The following is a 19,023-nucleotide window of genomic DNA, read 5'->3' on the forward strand; positions in this document are numbered from 1 at the left end:
TGTGTGGCTACACTCTGCTTTCATTTTCTTTGAAATCAAGAATTCTAGAAGACATGGTCACTCTCACCTAGAGTTCCCCTTACTGCCACTTCCCCCACCAAGTCATCTTTGTTGGTCAGAATCGAGTCAAGGATAGCAAATCCTCTAGTTTCTTTCTCCGCTTTTTGTAGGAGAAAATTATCAGCGACACAAACCAGGGATTTCTTGAAAGTGCCATACTTGGCAGAATTGCCTCCCAACATATTGTTTGCTTTACTCTGCTGAATAGTACTATACACCGCTTCATAATTTATTGGTTGTCGATGTAAGTACAGTCCTTCAGCTCTGAGCTACTCAGTGGCTGAAATCTTGTTGCTTAGTAGACCTCTTGAATCAATGAGGGATTTGGTGAGTTAATTCTTCCATAAATTCTTCTGAGTCAGTTATGATTTATTATGCTAAAGTAAGGTCCTGTCCGCACTAGCAGATAGATACAGTATAAGGATTGCTGATGGCATGATTTGAATTGGTGGGGGGGATTTTCTCTGCAAGTGTTTGTACTTAGAACAATCCATCCTTCCCCTTTAAGACCTCTCACACATCTTTCTGGCTTAGTGATAGGGCATGCATTCTTTTTGGCATGCATGTTTAGTTGATTTACCCAGGAGAAAGCAGTCTCCAGCATCCTCAGTTTCCACCTGTGCCTCCTGTCCTCCAGGTCTTGCCTGCTGAAGCACAGAGAACTGTGGTGGACAAAGCTGAGTGAGATTAACCTGCTGTCAATCATTTTTCCACCAGGTCTCTGTAATACAAACCAAGTTGGATTGTCCTGGGTGACTGTTATAGGAAAACTTAAATGCCTAACCCCCGTTAGCCAATGGGCTGAGGATCTTAAGAATCTTCTAGCATTTTGAGTGCTTGCCATATAGGTGGCAACTGGTTTTGGATACTTACCAGGATATTTGAATGTCTTTCATTGAGTTTTATGAGTAAGTCAGATTTTGGTTGTTTCTGTTTGTCTGTTGTTGTTTTTTGTCCTTTCTTTATCCCAGTCTTCTATTTATCTGTTGCATTCTTTATATAATTTAAGCAAAATAAAAATTATTTTTTTAAAAAAATGTTCAGTATATATGACAGAAAACTGAGCTTACAGAAGGGTGCATTTTCTGGAGCTTTAGTTGCTGATGTTCTTGGAGGCCTGCCTTTTTATCTATTTTCTTCAAACACTGCTTCATGATGATGTAGGAAAAGCTAGCCCAGCTTCTATTAATGGAATAGTATAGGAAATCCTGCCAAGAAAAAAGGTTATACACATAAAATACTTCAAAAGTGAGGTCAGCATGCTTTAGATAACTCTTGGCTTGTACTCTGGTTTTGTTTAGCTGACTTCTGAATAAGAATAGCTGTTAACAAGCAGCATTTATTTGTGACCTGGTCTTTCATAATTTTTAGAAATCAGTTAAAAACCGTTAGTTGTCAAAGAGCTATTATATTACAAAGGATAAACGTCCACATTAAGCTTGAAAATTCTTCCTCTGATACTGACTAAAAAAAAAGACCAATGAGAGATCCCTGTGTGTTTGACATATTCTGGAATAAGAGATTTTATTATGAGCATGCTCATGCTACCTGGATGCACTAAGTGGTCCCCAAACTTGTAGGTGCCACTTGACCTAGTTACTACTATCTAGTTATATTTGATATTTGGGTAAAAGGGTGATAAAAGGGTGTTTTACCTATATGCATATGAATTGCTGTACAGTATGACATAAAGGTAAAGGTAAATGTTCCCCTTGACAGTTTTTGTCCAGTCGTGTTCGACTCTAGGGGGCGGTGCTCATCCCTGTTTCCAAGCCATAAAGCCAGCATTTGTCCGAAGACAATCTTCCGTGGTCACAGGGCCAGTGCGACTTAGACACAGAACGCTGTTACCTTCCCACCGAGGTGGTCCCTATTAATCTACTTGCATATCCATGCTTTCGACCTGATAGGTTGGCGGGAGTTGTATGGGATAGCTGCCTTTAAAAATCTGATACACAAGGAACCAACCGCTCAGGAAAATGCTTTCCATGTGGCAGTATATTTAAACCAAGCTGTAGGTTTCCATAGTATGACATTCTATACATATACCTTCATAGGCATCTTTGCATAACCCCCCCAACAATTACATTACTAATATACCCCTGAATATTGGCCGTTTATTCTGCTAGTGAGGGATATCATCAATATCGAAAGAGGAAAAGATTACATAGACATATGCCATTTATAAGAGAAGGCATTGCAGTTTGGGTAAGACAGAGCTCTCAGTTCTGGTGATCCTCTCTGTTGCTATAGTTTTCTCCCACCCTAGCCAGGGCATTTTTGAGAGTCCTGACCAGGAAATGCTTTTGAACAGCAAAATGGCTTTACTGGGGAGAAAGATGTCGGGAAGTTTTTCTGTACGGTCTTCCCATGTTAGAGGCAACCATATACATCAAGCAGATGTCTTGTGAAAACTAGCAAATTACTATTGAAGAAGGCAGAACTTTGTTACTTCCTTCCTGCTAGATTTTTGCAGGGTAGAGTAGTGGGTGGTTGCATTTTTGCAAAAGCTAAATTTGCAGAATTAAAAACACTTTTTGTTCTCTGTGGGCTTATGCCCAACAGGCACAATGTTGTCTGATGTGGAAACTCAGTTGAAGGAGACAAGACCTATTGCTTCCTCTCATAAACTCCTCATGGAAGAAATAAGGTGAAAATATATCACCTTTGCCATTTGTCTTAGTGCTGCTAGTGCTTTTCCAAGTAGCTCAGACTGAGTGTGCAACACAGAGCTAGGAAGGTGAGGTAGCTTCTCTCCCTTAGGCAGATTTTTATTGAAAATCCAGGGATGCTCACTAGTTTGGGGGAAGCAGATTTATAGAATGGAAACCTGCTTTAAACTACTTCACCAAATATCATAGGATTTTGTATGTTGTCTCATAGTGGTGATTTATCAGTAACATTTCTAGTTTTCTATATTTTATATTAAAGCATCCCTTTTCATTTAGATGAACATGTTTGTACCATGCACGTTTTATTCTGAGAAGATTAATGCAAATGTCTAAAGTGTTTTCTTGCAATTAACATGAATAATTTATTCATTTTTCCTTTGGGATACAACAACATTCTATGATTTCATTAAGTATATTTATTGACTTGTAAGAATGCAGACTGGGAAGACAATTTCTTTTCCAGTAGTGTACTCAGAGTTCTGTAAGGCTCTCTTGTAGGAATAATATAACATTGAATATTAGCAGAACTCTTTTTGTCTGAACTATCAGATTCAGAACTCTGAATCTGAACTATCAGATTATTTGTGGGATTACAGTAGTTCTATGTATTGCATAGAATTATATGAAAGTGTCGTGGTCTGTACCACTGCAAAACTGGGAGATAATAATTCTTAGGTAAAAGGTAAAGTTTCCCCTTGACAATTTGTCCAGTCGTGTCCGACTCTAGGCAGCGGTGCTCATCTCTGTTTCCAACCCACAGAGCTAGCGTTTTGTCCTCAGACAATCCTCCATGGTCACGTGGCCAGCGTGACTAGACATGGAACACTGTTACCTTCCCACCATGGTGGTACCTGTTTATACATGCTTTAGAACTACTAGGTTGGCAGGAACTGGGACTAGTGCTGGGGCCCATTCCGTTGCATGGATTCGAACTTACGACTGCAGGTCTTCTGACCTTGCAGCACAGAGGCTTCAGCGGTTTAACCTGCAGTGCCAGCACGTCCCTTAGTAGCTTAAAAACTTTTAAAAGTTGGGTATTGATGCTTAGTGGCTAGCTGGATAACTCAGTGAGTTAGGTATTTGGCTGGCAATTCAAATCCCCAGTGTGCATCCCAGAAGAGCCAGCCTGCATGGGTGCCCAGTTCCAGGGTGCCTCCAGAAGAAGGCAATGTTAGACCACTCCTGATTACTTTCTACTGGAAAACCCTGAAAAGACTCGCCAAAGGTCAGAACTGACTTGACAGCACACATTTAGTAATTTATGCTTAAGGAAAAATAATTTTGTTTAGCCATTTCCTTGATGTCCTGTCTGTCTTATGTGCTAGTACTGCTTACACGGAGGAGAAATTAAACTATGGCATTTCTTCCTGCTGCCTGAAATAGCATACTCCAGGTTTCCATTATGTCATTCACAAATGGTTCACCTTTTAAACAACTCTATCTCTTTGTAGCAATACTTGATAGTATATTAGACTCTTGTTAGATTTTTTATGATTTTTTTTGGTACTGTGCTTGATTAATTAAGAGGACAAGTCTTGAGTAAATACTGTAAAAAGGATATTTGGCAGCCTGGAACTGTGAGGAGAGAAAATTCTTTTAGGACACTGAAAACATTTTCTAGACTTTCATATTTACATTTGCTTGTTAGCAACTAAATAAATTCTTCCAGCTTGTGAACAAAATTTGCAATCATTTTGTAACAATAGCTGGACTCTTCATAAAAGCACTCCTATGAATGTATGTTTCTAAAATAATAGAATATGGCAGAATCAAAGGTGCATATCGTATGTATGACGTAAAGGTAAAATATTCTTCTTTATTAGCAAATGTATCTGCTCTGTGGTCAATTCCTAAATGGAAAATGTATTTCTTCTGCCTGCTTGCTTACCTATAGTATTAGTTACAGACAAGACAAAAAGCATTCTAGGATTCTTGGGCTGACCGGCACCTGGTATGTTTTTGGCATCATACTAGAAAGCGTGATTTCTGTTTTTATGCATTAGCTTTGTTCAGCCCTGCTCTAGGCTGTGGAGTGTCCATCTCCCACTCCTGATTTGAAGTATTCAGAGGAGGCCTGGAAAGAAATGACTAAAGAGGGCTTTATTGTGTTATAGTTGCTATTAGCTGATATGAGCAACATTTAGCAGGAACTGTAGGAAGAACAAGGGTTTTTATCTGGTGTTTGGCAGCATACTTGTTTGTTCTAGAAACTACAAATAAAATACAAAACCCAATTGTCAGTACTGTTTTTGAGCTATGTGTAAACAATTGCTGTATTAGTAATAGTTTTCCTTCTTTTGACCAGCATGATACTGTGTTTGTAAGCTTTGATACCTCCCACTAAGAGTGAGCACGTTTAGGCTGTTACGGAAATCAAGAGCAGTATATGCCTAAATGTTGTTTATTGGGTTCTTCACATTTGCAGAAGAAATACTGTTGGTTGTAATTTTTACTCTGAAAATTTAAAACTATATAAATTTTTGACTGATATGAATATATAAAAATAGCCTTGAAGAAAACTTGCTACTTGAATCATGGTACAGTAATTAGAAAATACTTCCTTCCTCACCATTTTCAGGTTCTATATATTGTGGTATAGAAATTGGTTGACTTGTTAAAATGAAGCACATTTGGCAGCAAGCCATGTCCATTTGCAGAGATTCCTTTTCTGTGTCAGATATGCCACATTACTTGTTTGTCTGGGTGTTGTCCAGATTTTAGGCATTCCACCCCATGACTGTTGAGTCTACCAGCTGGCCCAGATTCTGCATTTACAGCAAGTTAAGTCATTATCCCCCACAGAATCAGAAGTAAAAGGCAGAACATAAAGTTGTTGTTTTGGCCAATTGTATGGTAAGCAACAAACCTTTCCTCTTGCTTAGCCAATGAGAGGACCCATGCACAAATTAATGGTATCTCATAAATATGTAAACCGATGACTGATAGGTTAATGTTCCAGTTGTGGCTCTACCTAGTCCTTGCTGGTTTGCAAAACAGTTATAGTCTGTTTGCAGAGCAACCTGCATGGAAGGCAGTGAAGTCATAAGAATAAATGCTGGTGGGTTATGGTAGTTGTAATCTGAAAAAAGGAACTTTTCAAAACACTTATTGCATGTTTGCTTTGGCAGGAGTTGGACTACAAGTCTGGAAAGCATATTGGGATCCCTTCCTCCTCATAATTCTATGAGTTTATGGTTTTTGGCCTTCCAGAAACATCAAATTCCACTTTCTTTTTTACAGTTCATGACAGTTCAAGTTAGAAGTTTAGCCAGGTGTTACCTAATGGAAAGGAAAAACTGGCAAAAATGAGAGCAGACAAAAAAGAGAAAGGGAAACATAATAGTTTAGAAACTTGTGCTTATAGTTGCTATTATTGTTATTACTATCATTCTTTTCTTTGTTGTTGTTGCCATTGTTGTTGTTGAGCCTATGTTTGCTACAGATTTCAGGTTTCTGAAAAGAGGCTTGATCAACAAAGTAGGGCATTCTTATCAAAGAACAAATTCAACATGCATTTGTCTTGAGAGTGTAAAATGGCTTTTTGAACTACTTACTCTGTTCTCCTAAGTTAAATGGATCACACACTAAATGAGCATAAGAGATTAATATATCTGTACTTATTTAGGAAACAGAGACGAGGAAAGATGTTTCCCTGGACTAGAACTCCCAGAATTGTCCAGCCAGCATGATAAGCATTTAGCCAAGGGCTCCTGAATCACCGGTGTAGTCCACAAATCCCATCTTTTACTGCAGGGGTCCCCAACTCCTGGTCCATGGCCCAGATCTCCCGCCCCACCGCATGCACTCCCCCACCCACCCCACCCGTATGCGCGGCCCTGCCATTGCATGCACAGGTGCACAGGTGCCCTGCCCACCCACGAGCGTGCCTTGCCCCTCCATGAGTGCACTCTGCCCATTTATTTGCACATGCATATGAGCACCCCTGTGAGTGTGCTGTGCCCTTCATGCATGTGTGCAAGCGTTTCCTGGCCATCCGCGAGCGCACTACGCCTACCCACGAACTGAACCCACCCCCCCAACCAGTCTGTGACTCAGAAAAGCTTGGGGACCACTGTTTTAGTGTAATGTAACCCCATAGCAGTGAAACAAAATAGCAGCTAGTGGGGAGGGAGAGTTAGAAGGAAATAAGTTAAAGCATAGGTTCTTAACTTGTAGTCCACGGATCCTTGAGGGGGCCATGATGTCCTCACAGGGGGTCCACAAAGTCTTGAAGAAATGTTGCGATCTTTTGCAGTTAAAATAAAAAGAATGAATGACAGAAAACAAGAAAGAAAACGTTGAACAAAATCTTAATTTCCCTTGCTTATTTGTGTAAAATGTGACTTTTCTAATCTACTACCTCCATTAGAAACAAACATAAGTAAAATTTGGTTATGAAAATAAATGTTTGGTATTTCTGCACATGGTGAGAACATGCAAATGAATGATGCTGAGTGTCCGAGAGAAAGCACGTGACATTCCTTGCTACTGTGCAGAACAATGAGGAGCTGCAGGAAGTCTGAGTCAGGCAGTGTCAGTGTGAGTGAGTGTTTGGATGGACTTCATGATCATGTTCCTTCATTGATTTCTGCCAATAAAACCATTTGGTTATTGTTAGGTAAACTGACTTTTCAGTGTTATTGCCGTGAATTTTGTAACAATACGTTTTGGCTGAGTTTCAGAATGGATCGCTGGCTGAATTTGAAATGTAGAAGAACTGATGCAATTGATGAGGGTGCATCCTGATCCAAAATGAAGCTGTGGCTTTCTTTCTTGAGACAATCCATCTCATGTTCTGCCTTTCTCTCTTCTGTCTTCCTCCCTCCCACTTTTTCTAGAAATATTGTCTTTTCTGATCAAAGCTGTATTTATTTAAAATATTTCTATCCCGCCTTTCTCCCCAAAACGACCCAAGGTGGTATCAGTTTACTCATTTTTGCTCTGTTGAACTTTCAGAATTGACTTAATTGAGAACTTTTATGCCTTTCTATGGCATCTGTAAGGATCTCTAACACTACATTTCAAATGAGTTGATTTTTGTCCATCTTTCTTCACTGTTGTTCTTGCACATAGTGTGGATGGTTTTAACCTTCGTTACCAGTGACAACTTGTGCTAGCTCCCAGCTCCCCCACTTTTTAAAAAAATTCAAAAGGCTAGGCGGCTTCCTTTGGAAAATATGCACATAACATATTCATATAGCTTTTGGTCTGATACGGCTTTTCTTCTTCAGGTTGCTTGCCCCAAGGAAGGGTTTGGAAATTGGAACATAGCTTTCTAATCTGCATTCTGTGGAGTAGGCATGGTAACATTGATTTATCTGAGAGGTTAAAGGATTTGTATGTTTCTCCATTGTATGAGTTACTCACACATTTGCTTCACCATTTCATTAAGCTGAAAACAGCTCTTCAAAATATTTTGGCAAAGAAGGGATTATAGCCATATCCCAGATGTTCTTGCTTTTGTCCTCTCCAAACAACCATAGTACAGAACACGTGGTTATTTTCTGGCATCCTCTAGCATTGGGAAATTCTACATAAACGAAGTTTCTATTGGGATTTTTGTATAGAGTATGTATACTTAAACTTCAATTTTAAAAAGCCAGGAAATTCAGTTCCTCCATGCCACCCATTCATATCTGGATAGATGTGTTTCAGATCTTTGAGAGATTTTGCTGTACTACAGTGCAATCTTAAACATTCCTGTTATGTCTTACAATCTTCCTTTGTATTGAAAGTCAAGAAATCTTGTTTCAGAGGCACAGCTGTAGACAAAATGAGAATGTAATGTAATAGGCATCTCAGTTCTTAGATTTGAAGACTTCCCCGCCTCTTGTAATAGATAGGAATCTTGAGACTACAGTAATCCCTTGCTTTCTAACACATGGTCCTAGAAAATGAGATCCATTCTTTAGCTATGGCAAACATTGTTGCATAAGTAAGTTTAACCTTATTAGTCTAGCATTTCCATAATTCTCTGTGCCAAAGATCATAGCTATGTAGCCTTGAAGTGAAAAATTAAAGTTCCTTTTGTTTTGTCAAAAATGTGTTCAGCTAGTATTCTTTTTACAATGTATTCTTAACAATATACTTCCTCAGAATCCTTTGGCTTTAGCTCCAAATGGTGGCATCTGGCATACTTGTTTAAATATGAATCTGCCACCCAGTCATCTGTAAAATAGTATGGGGATACCTGAGTTTAGGAGAAGGATAGAGGATGGGAGTTTATCTTTCCCAGTTTATTCTCTGAACATCTTCCTTATCAGTGGAAAAATTCCCTTTGGAACCATTTCTGGACACACTTGAAAATGCTGGTTTTAATCTATGAAGCTCTAAGTGGCTTGGGTCCATACTATCTCAATAACCATATCTCTCTTTATGAGCCTGCCTGGGTGTTAAAATCATCACGGGAGGCCTTTCTCTTTGTCGCACCACCTTCAAAAGTGCACTTGGTGAGGACATAGGAGAGGGCCTTGGCTGTCACTGCTCCCAGACTCTGGAACTCCCTCCCACAGGAAGCCAGGCTGGCTCCATCTTTGCTAATTTTTGTAATGTTTTTACCAAACATTTTAAATACATTTGAAATATATTGTATATCTTTTAAATATGTTATTAATTCTTTTTAAATATTTGGATAATGTAACTGTTTTTAGCCTTTAATATTATGTTTTTAATGTTGTAAGCCATTTTGGATCCTTTTTTAGGAGAATGGCAAGAATGAATAAGTGAGTTGAGTGAGTTGAGTGAGTTGAGTGAGTGAGTGAGTGAGTGAGTGAGTGAGTGAGTGAGTAAGTAAGTAAGTAAGTAAGTAAGTAAGTAAGTAAGTAAGTAAGTAAGTAAGTAAGTAAGTAAGTAAGTAAGTAAGTAAGTAAGTAAGTAAGTAAGTGTCTTGGGCCATGGAATGATTCCCTCTTTTTCTCACTGTAATTTCATATACTGTTGCTTCTTGTCTCTTGCTTGTTTAGTGGTACAGATCTAGGTTTAAATAACTGAACCTGCCTCCAACATGAGTGACTAGTGTCATGATCATGAATATGTGGTTTAAAGCATGTAATGTAGATGGTTTGTGTAGTCATGAGAAAATGTAAAATGGATTCAGAATGGTTCTGCGTGAAGTTAATTTTGAATGGTGGGAATATTTTCTGAAGAGATGGCGAGAAAAGTCAAAACATTCCATCCTAATTGGGACCAAGATTAAAGGAAGAAAACAACACCTGGATGGACACCCTTGGATTCCCGTGGAAACGGAGGGCGGAACGAGAACGGACAGCCCTAAATCACAGTTGGTCAACTCCTCAAGAGATGAAGAAGAAGGGTGGTGTTTAGTGGGTAGAAAAATGGAGGTTTTGCTATGTGGAATATTCCTTAGTCTTTAGAGAGTCTCGGGATCCATTTTTTTGCCTTTTCTCTTATCTTTGAGTAAGAGCTTAGGTATGTAAGGAGCAAGAGAAAGAAAGAGGGGGGCTATATTTGCCTGCCCTAAGGAAAAGCCTTGTTTTTAGAAGTTAGTTATTTTGATTTAGCTGAAACTTGTTATTCATTTAACTTCAATATTCTATGGAAGTATAATTCATGCTTTGCTTATGCAACAAACTGAATCTATAAAAACTTATTTTTCAATAAAAAAATTATTCTTAAAACTCCTTAAGAATGGTCTTTTGAACAGCAAGTCTGCTGAGCCTGCTTCCAGGGGGATTGCACGGTCACGAGACTGCTAGTATCAGAGTCCTATCTTTCTGAGCTTTAGTGGGTCTTGGAAGACTACAAAGCCCAGATGCCTGTACTTGTTAAGTGTAACTAAGTGCAGGAGTGAATCTTTCAGGCTAGACATGTGGGAAAGGGTCTGTGATATGCCCTAGCTGAGGTGAATGGGACTCCATCCAGCTGATAAGGGGTACTCAGACGCCTGGACACTCTCTGGCCAACGAACGGCGCGCCATAGAGCAACAACTAGTGTCTTGGAAATACTGTACCAGATTTTCTTGAACAACTTGATCATCAAGATTCCTCTACTTGCACAATACAGTGGTGCCTCGCATTGCGACATTAATTCGTTCCGCAAAAATCACTGTTGAATGAAAACGTCGCAATGCGAAATAAAAAAGCCCATAGAAATGCATTAAAACCTGATTAATGCATTCCTATGGGCTTAAAACTCACAGTTCAGCAAAGATCCTCCATAGCGCGGCCATTTTTGCTGCCTGGTAAGTGCGGAATCCATCCCAGAAAACAGCGGGCGGCCATTTTGTTTACCTCGCAACCATTTTGAAACCGCCGATCAGCTGTTAAAAATCATCGCTTTGCGATGCTCGGTTCCCGAAGCAGGGAACCGATCATCGCAAAAGGAAATTCCCCCATAGGGAACATTGTTTTTCGTTGCAAAGCGATTTCATCGCAAAACGGAGCACTCGCTAAGTGAGGCACCACTGTATATAAATGTAACATCGCAGAAAATCTACGAAAGTACTTGGTGTTTTCCTTCACTCTGCATGAGTAAAGCGAGCACCTCACTCGTGCAGATAACTTTTTCTCTAACCTGCCCTCCTTTAGCTGTATGGCACCTTATTCTGTTGGGCATCTTGAAATGGTCAAGGCTAGATTTTCAGAAGATGGAGTGGTGGAGAAATGAAGTGAGAGGCAAGGCAGTCTCATTCTAATCAGTGAAACAGGGGTTAAGATCTAGAGCAGGGGTCTCAAACATGCGGCCTGGGGGCCATTTGCGGCCCGCCAGAAGATAGTTTGTGGCCCCCGCCTTGCCTACACCCCCTGTAGCTCACTGGCTCTCTTCCAAGACAGCGCCTCTTGCACCCTCCATCTGGAACTGCAGCCTGCCAGCTGGCAGATAGGCGGGCTGGCCGGCAGGCTGCAGTTCCAGATGGAGGGTGCAAGAGGCGCTGTCTTGGGGGCGAGCCGGTGAGTGAGGCGCACTGCTGGCCCTTTCCCCCAAGCACCCAAGTCACCACCAAGCGATGCCTGAGAGTGCAGCTTGCTCCCGGGCCATCCTCAAAGAGTGCCTCCAACAGCGCCTCCAACAGCATCTCCTGCCGCCACCGCCTTTTCCAGGGAAGCGGCTCTCTGGCTCTCATTCTCTCTCAGCACCCCCAGCACCAGCCTGGCCAGCGGCCACCTCAGCGCCCGGCGGTGCTTCCTTCTCCTCCTCTTCGTCCTGCTTCAGCTGCCTCGGCCCTGGAGGCTGCCTGGGCTCGCCTCACAAAGTTTGCTCCCCTGTCATGGTGGGGGTAGCTGCTGCTTCTTTTTTGAGGGGAGCCCTCAGAGAAAGGTTGCAGGACCTCCGTGTGTGTGTGTGTGTGTGTGTGTGTGTGTGTGTGTGTGTGTGTGTGTATGTGCATGCGCACGCATGCACCTGTGGTGGGGCGCCCCATTCTGTTTAATTTCGCAGGTACCGATGGGGGCTTTTCTCCTTTGGCAAGGCGATTCTGTTAGGTTTTTTTAAAAATCTGATGCGCCCCAGCCTCACCAGACTCTGCCTCCAGCGACCCCCAGGTAAATTGAGTTTGAGATCCCTGATCTAGAGTATCTCTGTCTCTCTCTTTGTGTTTGTGCCTTACTTCTGGTTAATTAATACAATAATGTAGCTTTGTATTTTCAAGTTCATTTAATGTTGTTTAGATTTGATGACAGCTTTTGAATCAAATTGGGTGAAATTAGAGAACCTTCTAATAATCTTCGTAGAAAGGCTTATAAATTTCCTTCTCTGTTTTGATTGCTTAGATCAGTGACTTTTTGATTGCTTAAATCAGTGACTCTCAGCCACTTGGGGTGTGTTCCCATAGGGGGTATTGCAGTATCAGGGTAGATGTGTAACTTAACCCCACCCCGCCCTACCGTGCTTCCCCGAAAATAAGACAAGGTCTTATATTAATTTTTGCTCCAAAAATGCATTAGAGCATATTTTCGGAGGATGTTTTATTTTTTCATGTACAACAATCTGCATTTATTCAAATACAGTCATGTCATCTTCTTCTGGTTGCTGCACAATGGTGGAGGGTGGGGTTTCACTTAACAGGGCTTATTTTTGGAATAGGGCTTATATTACAAGCATCCTGAAAAATCCTACTAGGACTTATTTTCAGGTTAGATCTTATTTTCAGGGAAACAGGGTATTATTTAGCTATGGTGGGGAAATAACGTTACTATCACATTGCTACTAAGTAATTCAATTTCCGGTTGCATGTGACTTAGTCTCATTACAGTGGTGCCTCGCATAGCGATCGCTCCGTATAGTGATGAAAGCGATTGCTTTGCGATGGTCCCTATGTGGAAATTTCGCTTTGCGATGATCGCAGGCAAGCGATCATCGCAAAGCCTTCATTTTCGCACAGCTGATCGGCGGTTTCAAAATGGCCGTCCGCTTTGTTTCCTCGCTTAAGAGGCACTGAAAATGGTCACCCCCAAGGTGAGTTTTTAGCCCATAGGAACGCATTAATTGCATTTTAATGCGTTTCTATGGGCTTTTTATTTTCGCTTAGCAATGTTATCGCTTAGCAGCGATTTTTTTTTGCACGGATTAACATCGCTAAGCGAGGCACCACTGTATGTGCACGTCACACATAATCCGAAATGAAAACATTAGGTAGTAGCAATCTGTGGCTGGTCGTGATGTCATTTCTGCTATGCTGATGTAATTATACAGTAGAATACTGGACATTGTGTAATTTTAAATATGGAATATTGGGGGGAAAGAAACCTGTTTGTTTTTAAAGTATATAATATTTCTGGGCTATCATTGCAATATTTAGAGCCATGAAAATAGTTTTTTTTTTCTGGACACAACATGTTTTGTTTCTTCTATTTGCTTTTCTTCCTTCACCAATCATTACTGATTTAGTTGTTTCTCTTCCCATTGTTGGACGTACATAAAAGATTGCTTGAAGTTTGAGAGAGCTCTCTAGATTAGTCACCAAAACTTTACAATCTTTGCCGAGGAGCAAGAAACCTGATTTTGGGGGAGATGACTAGATGGGACTGAATTTCATTTTGTCTTGAGGCTTTTCTCCCTGTGGCTTTAATATGGGAAGCGGCTTGATTTGGGGCAGTTTGTTCTTATATCTGCAGTTCCATATCCTTGGCTTGCAGACTGATATGAGGACTTACCTCAGTGCTGGAAAGAGATAGCTCAGTGCTAAGGAAACACAGTGTGAAGGGTTGCTGTTAACAGTGTTAAAATTACAGTTGGTACTTGTGTCTCATGCCAAACTAATGCATTTGGGTTCCTTATAGATTTGCCTTGGTGGTTGCTTCTAATTCGCCAAAAAGCAGTGGTTGGCAAACTTCCAGGGGATCATGAAATTTATAAGATAACAAAGATTGTAGCAGTACCACTGTCTGAAGCAGAACCTCAAGATCTGGAGCTGGAGGTAAAGGCAAAACTTCTGAAATCTTGTATTTCATAAGTGTAGTGCTTGCAAAGTTGGGGTTCCCTCACCCATTATTGATCCTCTTTCCTGAACGTTTCATCTGGGAATATGCTGTGCCTGAAGCTAAGAATGTCTTACAGAACATCTAGATTGTCTCCAGTGAGTCAGTTCTCATGTTAACAGTTACAGTATACAATAACTGCTTCAACAGTCATGTAGACAAAGATGGTTGCTGGATGGTGTTCTGGAATAATTCATTTCACAGCTTACTTACAGTTTAATTACATGGTTTATTGTACGTTAAAAGAAAAAACTAGTCCCATGTTATGGACAACCTTCTCCCACACAAAATCTGTGTCTCAGTTATGTCCTTGTTCGGAATCTTTCTCATGTCTTCAGAGTTTAAAGAGGTGACTATTGCAAAACAGTATTTTAAGCAATACCATCTATTATCCTCCAGAACCTTTCTCCTTAGACAATTTTGCCTGGCATAAAAAGTCTATTCTGTCTTGTTAAGTTTGTAGGTATTATGTAATAAAGTTTTTCTGGTATCTGCTCCATCTTTCAAATGGATATTGTAAATGTTTTTACTTCTGGATTTGCACTTAGCATTATCATTATCACATGGATTTACAGAGCTGTATTTTAGTATTTTATTGTAGATTGTTTTAGGTGACAACCTTGAGACATACATGAAAGGATGTATCTTTTATTATCTTAAAATAGATAATGTATTTTCACAAAGATGCAAATCGTATTAACTTTTAGTTAAACTGTTTTATAAGAGCACATGCATTTAACAATGATTTCCAAAACAGTCACTCATATAATCAACTATTATCCCTTCAAACATGATATAAACAAAATATATTGTGTTTTAGCTCTGTAAAAAACATCATTTTGGAATATACAAACCAGAGAAGATTACACAATCTCCCGAGGACTCCAAATTTCTGCTCAAGACTTTCACTCAGATTAAATCAAATGTTTCTGCTTCTAATAAAAAGAAGGTGGGTCTTTCGGAACTTTTCTTCTACTTGTGGTAAGAGTTGTGCAAATGCATAATTTTCATGATGTTTTGAACTCCCTGTAGATCATTACATAATATGGTTTCTGGCATTCACACATGGTGTTTTACCCACATTTTCTTATTTCACATCTTCAAGTGAAGGTGTAAAATCAGATTTTTGTTTGGATCTTGTTGCTTCCAATTGTCTTGCGTTTCTCTTGATCTTTGACTCCTGAAATTCACTGAAACATTTCATCAGCAAATTTGGAAACATTTTGTTGCTAATTATGACATTAATTGTTCTCCAGCTTCTTAGTGCACTACATATACTATATTAATAACTGAGGTTTCTGTAGTACCTTATGGATTTCAACAGTTTTTTCCCATGATAGATTCTGAGCTCTGTGCTGGAAACATCTCTTAGCATTCCTGTGACAGCCAAGTCCAGTTGACCATGACCTGCCAAGTAGTAATTAACAGTTTACAATCCCTGTATTAAGAAATCTTGATCAATTTGTCTATTATCTGTACTCTCAACTGGTCTTGGGGATGTGTATAAATACATGGAACATTTATTTGCACTCCGGTGTCTGAAAAAGTGGATAATTCTAGGATTCTAACTTCCATCTTAGTTGGTGACCGTATGTGCAGTTGATTACATGCCATTTTGATTAAAGTTTGTTTAGGCATCAAAGAACCACAGACCTGCAATTTCCTACTGCTGATAATTACATTGTTCAGAATAGTAATACTACATTAAAAAGTAAATTACATTACAAAATCAGTTTTATTTATTGAACTTGTTTGAGGAAATGAGTTTGATCTCATTGAACAATACGTTATGAATTTAAAATATATTAAAAAATTTATAACTTCATCAGAATTTTGTTGCATTGCTCAGTTATATAGGGGCAGCTGCAGAACTGGTGGGATGCATTTTTCTGCCTCGCTGTCACACACCTGACAATCTCATGTGCCTAGATTTAGAATCCGGAGCTCTTGTATTTTAGGAGGTTTTCTGAATGAGCCTCATGGTGCAGTGGTTAAACCACTGTCCTGCAGCCAAAACTGTGCTCAGGACCTGGGGTACAATCCCAGGTAGCCGACTCAAGGTTGACTCAGCCTTCTACCCTTCTGAGGTGGGTAAAATGAGTACCCAGCTCTCTGGGGCAATGTGTAGCCTGCATTATTAGCTTATAAACTGCCCAGAGAGTCCTTGAAGCCCTATGGGGCAGTATATAAGCAGCACGCTTTGCTTTTTTTGCTCCCCCCCCCATTCAGATATGTGCTTCCTTGATGGGAATTGGATTCAATGATCTATAGGATCCCTTCTAGCTCTACAGTTTTAAGATGACAATGACAATGACCATGATGACTAGCAATTTTGACCATGTCTCTTCCTGATGTGAACACACCTGCTTGGGAGGGCAGTCCCAACTACCAGACAATTTGAAAAATGGCCCTTGACTTCTGTGTCCACACCAGTGAACGGATTGACAGCTGAGTAGTGCAAACAAACTTTTTCTCACTCAGTCAAAATATGCAATATGAATTCTAATCTTAATCTGTTTTGCAGGTTAGAGAAAGTAAAGAGAAAGAGAGACTGGAGAGACGGCTTTTGGAAGAACTATTAAAAATGCTTATGGACTCAGATTCTTTTTATTACAGTTTGACTTACGACCTAACAAACTCTGTCCAGAGGCAAAGTGCATGTGAAAAAACTACTTTGCCACTTTGGAAGAAGGTAAGGATATATTTATTGTAAAACTAGATGGATTTTGAATGCTCATCTAAAGATTTTGTCCATGTAAACTCCTCCCCAAATATCCATTTATTTCCTGGTTGAGAAACGTTTTGCTCCAGAAAGGAATTCTGATGGAGAGTTTGCTAGGGAAAAGTCTTTTTCAGTAATTGCTGTTATGTAGAAAGGATACACATAATAATTTATTTTTTTCAGGTTGATGACAGATTCTTTTGGAACAAACACATGATTGAAGATCTGATAAATATTTGTGTGAGTAATGTTTCATATGCATATGAAATCCCTTTAGAACCTCTGTGTGCTGTGTATCTGTCTGTTCTAATTCTTGTTGGCACTGCTCAGTATCATAGGCAAATAAGAACACTGGTACTGTCCATGTACTTGATCTGTTTGTGACAGAGGTATCATTGTATGAGGTGGTACTATCCTTCAAATAGTTTGGGTCCAGACTGTTTGAAGGATTATATCTCCCAAGTGAGCCCATCTGACTTTTAAGATCATCTGGAGAGGCCCTTCCCTCACTTCCTTTCCAAGCTCATTTGGAAGTGAGTTAGTAAACTATAGCTCATTCTACTTCCTTACATTTTAATTTGCAGAAATCTGAAGTGGATTTTTGGATTATCCCAATCATCCAGGGATTTGTTCAGATTGAAGAACTTGTAGTTAATTATAATGAAGCATCGGATGAGGAGAAGAGCAGTCCTGAAACACCACCTCAGGAATCTGTCTGTGTGGATAATATTTACCCTTGTTTTCTTGTGGCGCTAATCTCACGCCGGAGCCGCCATAGAGCTGGTAAGCCAATACAGTCCACATACTTTATAAGTCTAAGATGCTCAGTGAACCTCATTAAAAAAAAAACCACAGACATTTTTTAAAAAATTTACAAAATGTAAAAAAAAAAAAATTAAATTTAGAGGGGAGCTGCTCCATATGAGAAATTATTTGTTACCCAAGACGTTGTGAAGTGGGCAAGAGTCTGTGGCTGAAATCTTGTTTGGTAATGTAAGCAAATTTGTACTTTTTGATCTTGCGGATGCATGCACACCCTGGCTTAGTGCATTCACATGCTCCCTCATGTGAAAGTCATGTTAGGGGCTCTTTATTTAATGTAGAGGACTGGACCAATACTTACATATTTGCTGATTTTATGCAATATGGTGTGCTGAATCTTGATATGTGAATAACTTTTCCTTGTTGTGGCCTTGAGCACTTGAACTGTGATAAAACTAGAAAAAATAGTTATAGCTAAAATTGAGTTCTATTTTTCTGAATTTTTAGATTTTGATAGTGACTATATACTGTCATAAAAATGGTATACATCTGGGCTTCGTGTTTTATATTTACTTATAACAATTTCACTCTCAGTTTCCAGAATAGAACTGTGTTAGCCTGTTGCTATCGAAAGTCAAGATCTGAGATTTTGGATTTCCTTTTATTTCTTTGGGTTCTCATGAGATAATCCAATCCAAATGTTCATGGACAGGTACCATGTACAACTTGAATGTATTGAATGTTTCCTGTGAAATCTTGGCTTATTTTCCAGGGATGCGTTACAAACGACGAGGGGTTGATAAAAATGGGAATGTGGCAAATTATGTGGAGACTGAACAATTGATTCACGTCCATAACCACACCCTCTCCTTTGTTCAGACAAGAGGCTCTGTGCCAGTGTTTTGGAGTCAGGTTGGTTATAGATATAATCCCCGGCCAAGATTGGACAAAAGTAAGTGTTGACATAATGTCAGTGCCTTTTGCTGCGTTTGCTGGATTTAAGATTTTATTGCTGACTTCTAGTTATATTACCTGTAGCAGCAGAGATGATTACTTGGATCTCCTTTACTGGTGCCTGGAAGCAGTGTCTTTGCTGTCATCTCTATGTTTGCTCCTTGTTATTCTAGGGCAGCGATGGCGAACCTATGGCACGCGTGCCACAGCTGGCACACAGAGCCGCTTCTGCTGGCACATGAGCCATAAGTTGCCAGATCACTACTGCCCCCCCCATCCAAACCTGAGAAGGAGGCTGTATCCACGGTGCTGGTGCTTCGGCAGGTGGATCCAGAGCAGCTGGTGCTGGCAGCAGATCCGGAGAGGGGTCTCGAGGCACCTCTGTGCCGGGATTCCCCCTTCCGCCTCCACTTCCAG

General features: G+C 40.0%; 1 protein-coding gene across 3 annotated transcripts in view; it reads left to right on the forward strand.

The window, feature by feature from the left end:
* Positions 1–19,023, forward strand: part of INPP5F (inositol polyphosphate-5-phosphatase F) — a 52,317-nt gene that overhangs the window by 15,216 nt on the left and 18,078 nt on the right. For all 3 annotated transcript variants that reach the window (XM_078389623.1, XM_072995466.2, XM_020786502.3), the window contains exons 3-8: positions 13,971–14,107; positions 14,989–15,117; positions 16,693–16,860; positions 17,074–17,130; positions 17,475–17,673; positions 18,425–18,604. In XM_078389623.1, the coding sequence (XP_078245749.1) occupies positions 13,971–14,107; positions 14,989–15,117; positions 16,693–16,860; positions 17,074–17,130; positions 17,475–17,673; positions 18,425–18,604 (870 nt within the window). The remainder of the gene's footprint in view (positions 1–13,970; positions 14,108–14,988; positions 15,118–16,692; positions 16,861–17,073; positions 17,131–17,474; positions 17,674–18,424; positions 18,605–19,023) is intronic.

Source organism: Pogona vitticeps, chromosome 3 (assembly GCF_051106095.1).
Source record: "Pogona vitticeps strain Pit_001003342236 chromosome 3, PviZW2.1, whole genome shotgun sequence".
Lineage (NCBI taxonomy): Eukaryota > Metazoa > Chordata > Lepidosauria > Squamata > Agamidae > Pogona > Pogona vitticeps.